This window comes from Calonectris borealis, chromosome 9 (genome assembly GCF_964195595.1).
Source record: "Calonectris borealis chromosome 9, bCalBor7.hap1.2, whole genome shotgun sequence".
NCBI lineage: Eukaryota > Metazoa > Chordata > Aves > Procellariiformes > Procellariidae > Calonectris > Calonectris borealis.
The window spans coordinates 1,452,390-1,466,816 of record NC_134320.1 but is presented as its reverse complement, the minus strand read 5'-3'; the positions used below and the strand labels follow the sequence as shown (position 1 = coordinate 1,466,816).

Sequence of the window (14,427 nt, the reverse complement as noted above, 5' to 3'; positions counted from 1 at the left end):
GGCGGGGCAGGTCCGCCCCCTCCTCGAGGAGCCGGTTTCGATTGGCTGCTCGAGCCAGCGCGGAGGCGGGAATAAACGACGCGCCTTCTGACTGGCTACTGCCGGGCGAAATCATACTTCCGTGCGGTCTGGAGCGACGATAGGGCAGGGCGCGGCGTGATGCGCTAAGCCGTGATTGGACCGGCGAGCTCAGCGCCGACGTCTTGGCAGGCGATTGGCCGGCGGCGCCGAGCGGGTGGTGAAGTGTGCGCAGCCGATAGGCCGCCGGCATGCAGCGCGCGGGGCTGCGCCACGCTCCCATTGGCCGGCGCCTGTCGCCGGGCTCCGCTTCACGTCTAATGGTGGCCGGGCCGGGGCGGGCGGCTGTGGCGCTGCGGACCCTCCCGGAGAGCGCCGCTCCCTCTGCCCGCCGCCCCCCGGGCAGGCCCGGCCGCCGCGCCATGGCCCCCGGCTGGCTCGGCCGCCTCTGCCTCCTGCTGCTCTGCCTCTGCGGGGAGGCCGCCGCCGGGTGAGTGCGCCGGGCCTGCGTCCCGTCCCCCCCCCCCCGCCCCGCCTCAGCGCCGCGCCTGACCCCCCAGGGCTCGGCGGCCGCGGCGCTGACGGGGCCTCGCTCCCTTCCCCTCCCTCTGCCCCCCCCCCGGCAGGAGGGACTTCTACAAGATCCTGGGGGTGTCCCGCGGCGCCTCCATCAAGGACATCAAGAAGGCCTACCGGAAACTGGCGCTGCAGCTCCATCCCGACAGGAACCCCGACGACCCCCGGGCGCAGGAGAAGTTCCAGGACCTGGGGGCTGCCTACGAGGTGAGGCCGGGGGCCGCGGGCTTCCCCCCGGCCCCGCACCACACCCGTCTGCGGGCGCTGCTGAGCGGCAGCGGTGTCGGGCAGGGTGTAGCGAGGCCTGGTGCGGCTGCTGGGAAAGGAGAGGGGGGAAGTCGTGCAGCAGGAACTCGGGGAACCTCAAGTCCTCCCAGCTCTCCTCAGACTGGGGAGGGTGGATGGGGTTCGTGGTAAAACATGCCGGGAGCGTGAAGCTGAGCTTGGCCAACGAGTTGTCTCATGAGGCTTCATCCTGTAACACTCAGGGGAACGAGAAGGGAGGGCTTCTAGGACACGTAGAGGCCCTTCTATAAGGTGCAGGTGCAATCCCTCTTCCCCCACTACTATATTGAATTTCAGACATTCTACCAAATAAAAAACAAAGGTAGAGAGGCTGTCAGGCTGATCAGAGAGCTTCTTTTGTCAGAGGACGATAAAAGACCGTAGTTCACTCAGCCAGAAGAAAGTGAAGGCAACAAGTTAAAATTATTTGGTATTTATTAATAGTTCTTTGAGGAAGAAATGGAGTTGCATCAGCTATAAGTATTGGCACAGGAGCAAGTGTGTGTATGTATTGGGCCTGGCTGTGAGTAAGTCTGAGATGAAAGGTGGTTAGCTTGCCTTTTAGAAGGCATTAAGGTGGGAAAAATAAATGTTAAGTCACATATGCATGAGGATTCCTGTTGTTTCCATGATAATGTAGTAGCATACAAGTGATAGGGTCTTCACTGGCAAGTGCTTGAGCCTCACCGCCCAAGCCACAGAAGGCAAAGGCAGGGACTGAGAGAATGAAGAGCCGCCCGCTGTAGGAGAAGATCAGGTTTGAGATCATCTAAGGAACCTGAAGGTGCACAAGTCCATGGGACCCGATGAGATCCATCCACGGGTCCTGATGGAACTGGCAGATGAAGTTGCTAAGCCACTATCTATCGTATTTGAGAAGTCACGGCAGTCTGGTGAAGTCCCCACTGACTGGAAAAGGGGAAACGTAACCCCCATTTTTAAAAAGGGAAAAAAGGAACACCTGGGGAACTACAGGCTGGTCAGTCTCACCCCTGTGTCTGGGAAGATCATGGAACGGATCCTCCTGGAAGCTATGCTAAGGCACATGGAGGATAGGGAGGTGATTTGAGACAGCCAGCACGGCTCCACCAAGGGCAAGTCCTGCCTGACCAACCTAGGGCCTTCTGCGATGGAGTGACTACATCAGTGGACATGAGAAGGGCTACAGATGTCGTCTGTCTGGACCTCTGTAAGGCCTTTGACACGGTCCCCCACCACATCCTTCTCTCTAAACTGGAGAGGTATGGATCCGATGGGTGGACTGTCCGGTGGGAGAGCAGTTGGTTGGATGGTCGCATCCAGAGGGTAGTGGTCCACGGCTCAATGTCCAGATGGAGATTGGTGACGAGTGGTGTCCCACAGGGGTCTGTACTGGGACCGGTACTGTTTAATATCTTCATCAATGACATAAACAGTGGGATTGAGTCCATGAGTTTAGCCAGTAGGCCTTGTAAATCCTTCTGCTAAACTAGCTGTGAGACGCAGTGTGTTGATTTGATTGTTTTGGGCAAAAGAGAGCTAGAATTATGTTTCCCTTATAACCTAAACCAGGATGCTTTTTGCCATGAAGCAACAGCCTCTGTTAGTACTACTGCCGCTCAGGGTCTGGCTAGCTGACTATCTATAGCAAAGCCTTCCAAAAAAATGTGGGGAAAGTAGGTTAATTAACTACTCGGTCTCCTTCATTTTAACAGCCTATGTGATTTCCACCCTGCAGCTGTGTGGTTTGAACGCAGCTGTTTCAATTGGAAAGGAGACTGAGCCCATGTGAGGGAACTGAGACTCCTCTACGTACAGTCATTAGTTTCAGGATGGTTTGGGGGTGGAGTTTCCATAGGGTTTTTCTCTGAGCTTATCTGCTGTAGTTGCTTTGCTTTTAAGGCAACCTAACAATAAACAAGCACTCTCTTCACAGTACTTGAAATTGTGTTCTTGGAGTTGTGTTCTCCAACCGCCTGCAGAAAAAAGGAAAATGAATGGAAAGGCAAATATTTTGTGTTCTTAATTCCTTTCTTATTGTTTGTGGTATCATCAGTACTGTGCAGTACTCTACCGGAAGAATTTTGCTCTGACACCAACAGATGACAAAATGGAAAGCTTATCCCAGTCTTAGGAAATGTGGTGTTAATGCAAAATCTGAAGCGGCAAAGGGAGGATTGAACTTTTGCCTACTAGGGGAAGCTAGTAAAGTCACTGTTGGTTTTTTTTTTTCCCCCTGCTGCTAGCATTTATCATTGGTTACAATTTCAGACTGGTTTTCATTGTTTAGCCTGCTTCTCCTACCTGTTTTAGTTGCTTCTCCACCTGTTTCCACTCCTCTCTAGCCTTCTGAAAGCTAACCTGGCAATTTTAACCTTCCCAAATGTGATCAACAGGGGAGGAAGAGGAAGGAGGACTAAATGTGGCTGGAAACTTCTGGATCTCTGGGGGAGGAAAGAGCACAGATCAATACTTAGGAATTAAAATTGAAGCTTTACAGCCTTTAAAGTCATATGTGTTGGGATGTGTTATTCTGCCTCAGCACTGAAGTTACTTCTAACTTTTGCTGCCTTTAGAGATGAGGGCTAGCATTCAAACTGGTGCAGAGTTACCATATTTGGCAGAGTCAGCTTGGTAGGCAAACTTGCCATCATTGCTAATTGTTATGAAATAGTAGCCGGAGAAATACACATTCTGCATGCTTGAAGAACAAACTGAGAAATGGGTGGTATTTTGTGATTTTTTTTTTTTTTTTCCAGTGTGTCCTGCATTGTAGGAACTGATTTGAGTTATTCCTTTTGATTCATTTTTAATCCTTAAGATAAACTCAGTATTGTTTATATTTTCTGTGTTGCTTCTGCTGTTTTAATAAACTAACTACTTTTTATGGATTTAACTGATAAATGTTTAACTTTTCTAGTCCAGCAAGCACGCAAGTTCTAGCCAGTGCTTCTGTAATGTAAAGCATTGCTGCTTGTCCCTCAGTGAAGAGTACTGGTGAGATTCCTCTCGGGGCTGTGTTTAAAGAACCCAGTTCAGCTGTGGGTGAATGTCTTGTCGGCTCCATGCCTTTGCCAGGTGCTGTCGGACGAGGAGAAGAGGAAGCAGTATGATGCGTATGGTGAGGAGGGATTGAAGGATGGGCACCAGAGCTCCCACGGAGACATCTTCTCACAGTAAGGAGATTTTGCCGCTTTAGGCTACTCTAAAGTCGGTGCTCTAATTTCGTGATGCTTGTGCACGTGTTTGACAAGGGCAAATTCTATGTTAAGGTCTTTTACCCAGTCAAGAGGTACTGATCTGAAGTGACAGTTGAGAATTTGAAGAAATACATTTACAGTGGATGTCCCACGTCCAGTTTTCAGTTGTCTTGTCTTGCATCAGTCCTTGCTTCAAGAGCAGTGGGTAGGAACCAGTGGTGTCCTCCCACGTGGGCAGCCCTTGCTCACTTGGCAAGCTGCGTCACCAATGTGGGTGACTTGTAAGGTGCTGCAGCTGCATTAAACATGTAGGAACTTTCTTGTTATCTTGTATGTGATTGATGTTTAACCTGTTGCACAGATCATGTGTGCATTTTGGGGTCACTTTTTCTTTTGCGAAGTAATGCTGTAGTGACTTACACTGCATTTCAGAGCAACTGTAGAATTTGGATCATAAAAATCTGAAGGCACTTACATGTTGCTCAGGCAGAACCTGATTTTCTCTTTGTTTAAGGCCCCTTTGGTTCTCCTAGACACGAATTTACTAAAACAATTCCTGAAGTTGCTCAGTGAGAACTCGCACCATCTGCTGGTCTGTTTTGAGGAAAAATATACAGACTTGCTAGGAAGCTTTTTCTCATCCCCCTTGTCCTCAAACTACTGAAAACCAACCTGCTAGCATTGACTTGCAGTGCCAGAGATGGAGCGCTACTCAGTTTGCACCTTGTGGTGATGGTAGCTGAGCAGCAGTGCAGCACGGAGAGGGCTTCCCTTAGGCAGTGGTCAGATTTTGAGGTGTTGGCCTTCAACTCCTGCTCCAAAAATTCTTTTCTTTAGTACAGAAAACTCTTCCAAAGTGACCGCTTTGTTTGAAGGCATTAGCTTGTGTCCTGGGGGAGCAAAAAGAGCCATCTGGATTTACTGTGGTGCTTTTGTACTGTGAGGAGGCTGCTCTCTAGGGGGCCAGCAGCATTTGCCCAGCAGCCCGTTGCTGCTGCCTTGGGTGGCTCTCTTCATCAAAGCCTTGTTTGACCGGAATTCCTTCCTGAACTAATTGACGTGCTTTACTCCAGCTTCTTTGGGGACTTTGGATTCATGTTTGGAGGTAACCCTCGCCAACAAGACAGGAACATTCCCCGAGGAAGTGACATCATCGTGGACCTGGAGGTTACACTGGAGGAGGTGTATTCGGGAAACTTCGTAGAAGTGAGTTTGACTGCTTGCCTGTCGGTGTCTCCAGTGTGTTCTCAGGTTTGAGATGTCTGGCCTCTGCTCAGAACGATATCTTCTCCCAAAGAATAGAACTAAAATAGATGCTCGTTTTCTCAGTATCTGGCAGTGACAGTGGAGGATGTCGTGATGGTATTTGCTAGTAGTTAACTGAAGAAACAATACGTTTATTCATCGTTGACATCTGGCAATTTTTCTATAAAGGGATGCTTCCTGTGATAATAGCTTATTTATTGGCTGTCAGTGACTAGCTGTAGCTTTTTTTATTGCAGTAGCCCAGTTAGAAAAGGTGTAAGTGGTCTCTCTCTAGAATTTAGTGACATTTCAGGGCCCGTTCATAAGCCTCAAATTCATTTTGCAATTCTTGCAAAACCACATTGAGGATTTTTCATGGCCTCTTTATGTGGCCAGACATGTCACTGCAAATTTCTGGGTTACATACTTGGCAAATGTATGGTGGCCTTTTAATTTTTTTTTTTTTAAAGCAAGTTACATTTCTGGTGCTGACAATCCTTGCTATTCTGCATGTTAGAATTTGCGTTGATCGAGTTTGTGTTTTGAGTGTCTGGGTAAATGGGGAACTCCAAATGATTTTGCCCACTGTGTGGAACAAGCTATCATAACCAAAGTGTGAGGTGTTTCATCCTAGTGTTACCTTTCCTATTTAGAAAGGTGTGCAGGAAAAAGAAAGGAAATGTTAATAGTGGTGTCAGAGAGAGTTTTTCTGGTATTTAACGTGTGATCAGCAAGAGACACGAGGTGAAAACTGTTGTCAGAATGTTTTGCTGAGGCCATTTGGAGCTACTGTGGAGGCAGCACAGCAAAACAAATTATGTTCAGGCTGTTTGAGAAACCCAGACCCTTGTGGAGGCCCAGGAGTGCTGGCCTGTGTGCTGGTATCAACCTCTTCCTCGTCCACACAGGTTGTCAGGAACAAGCCAGTGGCAAGACAGGCACCTGGCAAACGGAAATGCAACTGCCGGCAGGAGATGAGGACCACCCAGCTGGGTCCTGGACGTTTCCAGATGACTCAAGAAGTTGTTTGTGACGAATGTCCAAATGTCAAGTGAGTTTTATGCTCTTTACTGCTCTATGGATGTTTATTCAAAACCTACCACTAGATGGAGGAAAGTGCCTGTACTACTAGTAAGACCAGGGGAATTTGGAAAAACTTAACGCAGGTTTCTCATTCCCAAGGAGCCAGTCTTCATCCTTGCAGTAGAGATGGCCAGCTCTATTAGATGTAGAGCTCCCCAATTTGCTCTTTCAGCCTCTCATTCCTTGAACGATCCGTCATACTACAGTGGAATTTCCACAACTAAATCTGAATAAACAAAGTCAGGGAAGCCCACAGTTTCCAGCTGGGAACGGTAGGACATGGAATACTGTGGTGTAGTCACACATCCAGATGCTGACTCTGCGTTTAGGAGCTTAACCTTGCCTTCTCTGCTAGACGAGTATCAGCACACAAGAAAGGCAGCGCTTGCCCTCCAGTTTTAGATGTGAGCAAGGAGAGAGTATGTGTTAAGTTGTGGGGGTGTTCTCATCACCCCAGTAACATAAGTAGGTGCTACCACCTACTGTTTAAAACTTAGTGCTTGCTTGCTCTTCCCTTTGCAGGCTTGTGAACGAGGAGCGAACACTAGAAGTGGAGATAGAGCCAGGCGTGAGGGATGGTATGGAGTATCCCTTCATTGGTGAAGGTATGTATATGGGCGCTGCCCTGCTGCTCAGCTTTGACTTGCTCCTTTTCCGTGATGCAAGGCTGGTGTTCATGGCAGTGAAAGTGCCCAAGCCCTGCTTTGGGTAACTGGTCAGCACGTGTGGTTTTAAGTCCTGTGTCCTCTGCTGAAATCCAGGAGCATGCTCTTTGCTAAGTCTGGATAACGCTCCGAGTTCCGCTCCCTTTGCTGGTACTGGGGGCACACACACCAAAAAAACCAACCTCTAAATCTGATGTTTCAGATAACTTTTTGAGTAGGAGCATCTGTTCCAGGCTTGAGTATGTGAGGGAATCCCCTCTGCCCAAGGAGATGAAGTCCTTCAACAAGTAAAGGACATCATTAACATGCAGGCAAGTCTTTCAGAATGGCAGAGAGGTGTGAGCTTATTGCAGCAATACTCGGAAAGATCTAGGCTCTTTAATAACAGATATGTGTAAGCAGGGTTTTAGTCATGTAAAGATCAACTAGTTGTTTTTTTCCTTTAACATGTGAGCTGCAAATTTCTGTTGTGTTTAATATGCTGCTTGTTTCTTCAGTTGTCACTAGCTCCTTTAAACAGAGCTTTTCTTTCTTTTTCACAGGTGAACCCCATGTGGATGGGGAGCCAGGTGATTTGCGCTTCCGAATAAAAGTTCTTAAGTAAGTAACTGGCCTAGTTAGACCACCCTTTCTGGTTACTATAAAGGAAGCTTGCAAGCAAATTTCTGGCCATTGGCTAGCATGTAGCTTGCCCTTCAGCAGAGCTGGTGCAGCCAGGGGTCTGTCACTCAGGGCTGTGCAGGATGTTCAACCCTGATGATGCTGGAGTAGCTGGATTCACCACTGTTGAGATGCTGCGATAATTCTACTTCTATTTTGTTTGGCTTGAATTCTGGCATGCATTAGTAGCTCCTGTGTGAATCACATGAAATATCTCCTTTTTCCATAAACATACTATCTCCCTATTGTAAGGAAGTGCACTACTAAGAAAATTGTTGCGTGAGTCACAACTTCTTGACACGCCTCACCACTCATTGCGCTAGAAATAGAAAGGTTATTTAGTAGTACGTACCTTGCACAGGAAAGTGAAGCTAAATTTCATTCATTCTTCACTTCCTCTCCTTCTGGAGAACACTCCGAGTTCTCCAAACTCACAAATAGAGGGGAGGAAGCCAGAGGACCTATTTCTCCTATGAGGAAGGAGAAAAGTTCCAATTTCTTTTATTATTAATAGGCTGCCCAGGGAAGTGGTTGAGTCACCATCCCTGGAGGTATTTAAAAGACGCGTAGATGAGGCGCTTAGGGACATGGTGCAGTGGGCATGGGGGTGTTGGGTTGACGGTTGGTCTCAATGATCTTAGAGGTCTTTTCCAACCTTAATGATTCTATGGTTTTATTTCCACAGGCACCCCGTCTTTGAAAGAAGAGGAGATGACTTGTATACAAACGTGACAATCTCGCTGGTCGAGGCACTTACAGGCTTTGAAATGGATATTGCCCACTTGGATGGGCACAAGGTGAGGCAACAGCTTGCTTTCTTGCTGTACGTGAACAAAATTTAACTGCAGGTCTCCTGTGCTGAGGGTTAGCTTGCTCGGGGTCTGCGCAGCTGCTGGTTCTATACAGTATCCCCTCTGCCAGAGCCTTCCAGACCAATTCCCATGGAGCCAAAACAGGCTCTGTACAAGGGGAGCACAGTGTGGGTCTCGGTTCCAGGCTGTCACAGCAGTTACTGCATGTGCTCTCTTGGGTGGTGTTAGTTCTGGCACGTGTCCTGGCAGTAATGCTGCCTGGACCCCTTGCATATCACTGACTTTGGCAAGGAATCAATATCAGTTGAAGCTTTCCAATGGGTTGGAAAGGGCATTGGAGTATCGGGGTGCACACACAGAACACTAGTAATACTCTAAAATTTCTTTTGTCTCTAGGTTCACATTGCTCGGGATAAAATCACGAAACCTGGGGCCAAACTCTGGAAGAAAGGAGAAGGTCTTCCAAATTTTGATAACAATAATATCAAAGGCTCACTAATAATAACATTTGATGTGGAGTTCCCCAAAGAGCAACTGACAAACGAACAGCGGGAAGGTGCGTGTTTTAAAGCTCTGTCCTGGCAGTGGGCTGCACAGACCTCTCACCAAAGCTGATAAGAAGTTGGCACGACTGAACCAGTGACTTGTAGCGGTCAGGAGGGGCTCTCCTTTCCCTCTGCCCCTTGCAAAACATAACACAGTTGGCCGCTGCCCTGTGATTAACTTCCATTTCCCTTTGAAGCAAGTGAACTTGGCTGCTGCAGTTGTAGGGAACCAGATTAGGCTGGGATGTGCCGCTGCTGGGATGTAGCACTTGGCAAGTTTGCAGGTGCTTTGTTCTGTAGCTGGCCATCTGTCTGCACTGAAAGACTTACTGGGCTTACCCTCTGTCTGCTTTGCCTCTGCTGGAGTGGGATCACAAGCAGTTTTCCAGCCCCTGCTTCTACTTTCTTGGAGGCGAGACTTGTGAAAATCCCTCTACTGTCAAGGGTAAAGTGGCATGCAGCATCAGGAGAAGGATTGTTCCTCTCTACATCTCCTTCTACCCTAAGTGCTTTGTGGTTATATAGGGAAAAAGGGTGCAATGCAGATGTTTCGTAGGAGAGATCTGTTTCTTAGCTTCAGTGCTCAAATGGAAGAAACTTGATGAAGCATGTAGAAATCCTAAAATTGACAGGAGAGTAAATACTACTAGCTGGAAATTCCTCTTGGCTTCAGCAGCTTCTGAGGTAGGTTCTGCTGCTCTGCGCAAGGCATCAGAGTAGGCATCAAGGGCCCCATCCTCTGCTACAGGGCAAAGAAGTTCCTGGCATGTACCAGTGCAGCTCTTCAGAAAATTCCCATCCCCAGAACTTCTTCCTGCTGGTCAGGGCTATCATACTTTCTTCTTCTGAAGGTGCCCTTTTAGTGGATTCTGGCAGCTGTCCTGGTAGAATGAGGCAAACGCACAGCTTTCCTGGACTCTTCAAGCTTGTAGAGGGAAGCCAAGCCCTGGGTGGGCTTTTCTCAGCCCTACAGCACTTGCTGCTGTGCTGACGACGCTCTGGTAGCTACTACCACTTGGAGCCCAGTTGGTAGCTGCAGCTCCAGGGTTGACTGATGTTCTGTGGCTCTTTCTGCAGCTGTTTGGGCTGAGATGTCTGTGCCTCTGGGCTGTGCTTTGAGTGAACCTGCTTTGTGTTTTGAGCCCTCTGCTTTCCTGCTTGTTGCAAGTGTGTTGTGCCCAGTGAGGGCTGCAGAGCACGGTGACCACGTCAGTGTGAAGTCTCATTCCAGGCTCTGCTCCCCTTCTTGAAGCTCATAAGGTGACAGCACCTCTCGAACAGATGTGAGGTTTTTCCAGCTGTTGCTCTTGGCAGTTTGTGAAGAGACTGGGCAAAGAGCAGCGACAGAAGCCTTTGTGTTTGTCAAAATTGCTCGCGTGCCTTTACGGATACCCAGGGAACAGAGAGGTGATGGTACTGGCATGAGTGTGTTCAGGCACGGGGCCTTTGAGTGTTTCGCTCCCTCCTAAAGCAATTCCACGCTTCCCAGGGGAAGGTGACTGGGTAGGCAGTCGGATGCATTTCTGTGTGCTAGAATATCTCCAAACATCCAGCGATTTAAGGAGTTTTATGAGGGAATAGGTCTATTCATGTTGTGTGGCAGCAGTTCAGTGTACACATTCAAAGGAAGACTGTAGGCTTCAGAATTCAAAACATCCCTTTTTTTCTTATTGTTGGCGGTGGTCCTAATTTCTTATCTCGTAACCATATGTACGGCTCCTGGGGCAGTCAGAAGATACTCTGACTCCGAGAGCACCGCTCTGGTCAGTCTAAGCTTTGGAGTCAGAGAAATAATATGCTTTCTTTCCTGCCAGTGTGACATCGGGGAGTTTATTGCCTGTTGATCAGAGGTGACTTTCTCTTTGACGTATCTCTTGTTCATCTCTACTGACACTCGCTTATCGTCTGTTTTGGAGCTTTGGATTCCATGCTTTAACTCTGGAGTGCTCAGAGAGCAACAGCAGGCAGCAAAGTGCCCAGGTTGTGTTGTAACCTGTCACCTGTTGGTGGTGTCAGAAAAATCTCGAAGCTGGCTCTAGTAAAAAATGCCTGAGGTGCAGTAGCACCAAATGTCAGGATTCCTGGCTAGAATTCCTGATTGAACATCAGATATGTGTTGAAATATCCTGTGCACTAATGAGAGTATCCTTCAGGCCAGCAGGCAGCTGCCTAGAGCTAGCTAGCAGGAAATGAGGTACGGGAATGGTGTTAATCCCACTTTTTTCAGGGTTACAGGAGCACACCTTTCTCCAGCTATGTCCTTCCTTTCAAAGGCTTACACATCCTCTTGCCCGTCGGCCAGGAAGCGGCTTTGAGCCTCCTTTTGGCTGTGGAGGGGAAGTGAACTTGCCTTGCGCTCCCCTGGAGAACGACCTATCCTTCACGACTAGCAGCTCCTGTACAGGGGCTCGCTTTGCCCTGCGGTTGAGGATGTTTCTGAATGTAGAAGAGAGTTCAGGATTCTCTGGGCAGCAAGCAAGAGGCGTGAATAGTTCTTGCCTGGCAGAGAGCCATCTCGGTTCCAGTTATTACTTCCAGGACAGTTTTCCAGTATTTTAACAAGGCTACAGCAAGCCTTATGCATCAAATCGCTGGTCTTAAAGGACAGTAGTATTTGTAGCCAGAATGATTTAAGGGTAGACAAGCAGGGCAAGGTTTGCAGGGAGACATACTCTCTTTTAGCTGGATTTCCTGAAGAAGGACTTGCATGCCTGAAAGCTTGGGGTTCTTTTCCATACAAATAAATTGGTTGATTTAATTACTGATCCTCCCTCTCCCTGGCTGTGTACCTCACTTGAAGTTAACAACTAGCGTGGTATTTTCTAGGCAGCCTAATCTGACCTGTTGTACAAACATGTAAAGCATCCAGCCCCGCTTCGCTGTGACTCTGGCTTCAGCGGAGCAAGCTGATCTGAGGCAGGACTGCGATCCTGTCTTCTGTTGTGTTGAGATGCAAGCCCGCTGCTTGTGTGCTTTGTTGCAAGACTGATGCTGGTTTGGGGACGTGCAACAGCAGAATTATAGCAGTTTAGCTTAATTTTTTTTTATTATTATTTGAAAGTTAGCCATGGTGTGGGGAGTTTTTCTTTCTGTTTTGGGTCCTGACAGCCCCTCCTCGGGCTCAGTGGTTTCTGGTGCTGGTCAGAGCAGGGATGCTGCCGTGCCCTGAGGGGCCCCATGGCCAGGGCAGTGGGAGTCCTGGCAGTGTGTAGCCAGGCTGACTTTAAAGAGGGAGTCCCCTCCGATTATCTCTAGAAAAACAGCGTGACGCATCTGTTCTTGCCAGTCTGCTTCCTCTGTTTTGGGCGGACTTGCCCTTTAAGTAGCAGTGAAGAACTGCCAGTCTTTCCCTGGACGTGCTGACCCCCTAGATGGGCTATTACGGTTTTAAGGGCTGACTCACTCTATCCTGCTCTAGTAAGAATTTGATCCTGACAGGATCTCGGAGCAGTCAGTTCTTTGAAGTGTTTTATAAATGGGCTTTCAGGGATGGGGAAGATGGTATTTGAAAAGTCATCTAGACTCCTTTGTGAAACAGTGGGTTTCAAAAAAACTTAAGGCCTTCAGCAGGGTACTTAAGCCCACAGATGACGAGTTTGCTTCTTTTACTTGCCTTGAGGGATTACTTCTTGTGGACAGTAGTGTACCCAGGCACCACATACCAGTGTGAAAACCTCTGCTTTCTAATTACTCATGTGGGTTTCTGTAGCTGGCAAGTCCAGAAGGACTCAAACGTAGCCCTCCCGAGCTTGCTGCTAGCAGATTTCTCTTGGGCTGTAGAGGGAGCGTGGGGAGATGAGCTTGATGAATTAGACTCTGGAAATACTCAGCAAGTTGTTTGTTGTTGTATTTGTGCTTAAGATGACAAAACTGTTGTCAACTTCCAACAGCAAAGCAGCTCTGGGAGTCAGCTTTATCCCTTACAGAGCTGTGAGGATCTTGAGGCGGTGCACTGGGCTTTGAGTTTGTAGCAGAGGAGGCTTTCTCCCTGGAACCGCTGGCCTTGTGTGGTCCCGAGAGTGCCTGAAAGCACTGTCAACAGCATCACTAACCTCAGTCCCGTTTCTCCGTGTAGGAATGCTGGAGGAAGTGGAGTAAAGCTGTCATGCCACAGGGTTTGGGGGGATTTTTCCTTTTTTTTTTTTAATGATGCTCTTAGAGCAGCAGTGTTTGCATTATTCAGGTACGTGGGCTCAGCCTTGAAAGGCTGGTGCCTCGGGGCATACGAGCCAGACCTGTAAATGTAGCCGGAACAGCAAATGCAGAGTCTTCCTCCTGTTTGTGCTGTGCAGTAACGCTTTCCTTTCTCTTGCAGGTCTCAAACAGTTGTTGAAACAAGGATCGGTGCAGAAGGTGTACAATGGATTGCAGGGATATTGATGTGTGAAAAAATTGGACTTAACTGAAAATGGAAAGTCAGATTTGTTTGCAGTCTTTTCTCCTACCCGCTGTAGAACGGAAAAGAGGGAGGGTGGGGCAATTGTTGAGGTATATATAATTTTGTCTTTGTAAATGGTGGAAGTGCTCAGACAAGTTGGGGGAAATACTGCTCCTTTCAGGACATAACTGGTGCTGCCTATCATGTTCCGCGTCCTGGAACAACAAAGAGACTCCTTGAGCAGGAAAAAAGGTGGGGAAAGGAGTTTAAAATTCCATGCAGATTGGAATTTCTGGTTTTTAAATATATTTTGATGTGACTTTTCATGACCATCTCAACATATTTTCGTAGCTTCTCCTGCTTTTTATGTCCTTTGTGTCAGTCTCTTCTGAGTTTCTGTTGTTTCAGGTTTTTTTTTAGTCCCAGCCCTTCCTCCCCCTCCCCTCTGAGTGGTATTGCTTCAGAGTCTGTTTCTGGGGCAGGAGTACAGGTGCTGCTGGGAGTGGACTGGCAGGAGAGACTTTACAGGCTGTGTTAGGCCCCACATACGGTTGGGGAAGCAGGGGAAAAGAGTCTCTTAAGGCTCCTGTGGACTCTCTTAGCTGCCAAGTAGTCCTCTTGTCCCAAAAGTTAATGCTTTTAAATTTGAAGACACGCCAGCTTAGCAAAGACTCCTTAGACTTTCACGGTGGGATTTTGGAAAAATAATGGGAATGGCTCCTCGTGACCTTGGTTCTTCCTCATTGCCCCCAAATGTAACAAACAGCTTGTCTGGAAAAGTTCACTTACCTCCTGCGCTCTGTCCTCTGTGAGGACGGGTGAAGCTAACAGCACAGAAATAAAGATGTTTAAGTTGGAATGGCAAAACCTGCCTGGTTATGTATTTCAGCAGCCCTTTACCCTGGGACAGCTGCAAGTTGTTGGACTAAGGAGGAATGGTCCCTTCAGTGATCTAAGCTGTGAGCTGCTGTAAAGGGTGAA

At 48.2% G+C, this 14,427-nt stretch overlaps 1 protein-coding gene across 1 annotated transcript; it reads left to right on the top strand.

Moving 5' to 3' along the window:
* Nucleotides 1-254: 254 nt before the first annotated feature.
* Nucleotides 255-13,784, top strand: DNAJB11 (DnaJ heat shock protein family (Hsp40) member B11). Its single transcript, XM_075157820.1, has 10 exons — nucleotides 255-508; nucleotides 645-801; nucleotides 3,937-4,034; nucleotides 5,132-5,264; nucleotides 6,212-6,354; nucleotides 6,909-6,991; nucleotides 7,594-7,651; nucleotides 8,397-8,508; nucleotides 8,920-9,079; nucleotides 13,384-13,784. Exons 1-10 carry the CDS (start codon nucleotides 270-272, stop codon nucleotides 13,446-13,448), a joined length of 1,248 nt encoding a protein of 415 aa, XP_075013921.1. The 5' UTR covers nucleotides 255-269; the 3' UTR covers nucleotides 13,449-13,784.
* The last annotated feature ends 643 nt before the right edge of the window (nucleotides 13,785-14,427 follow it).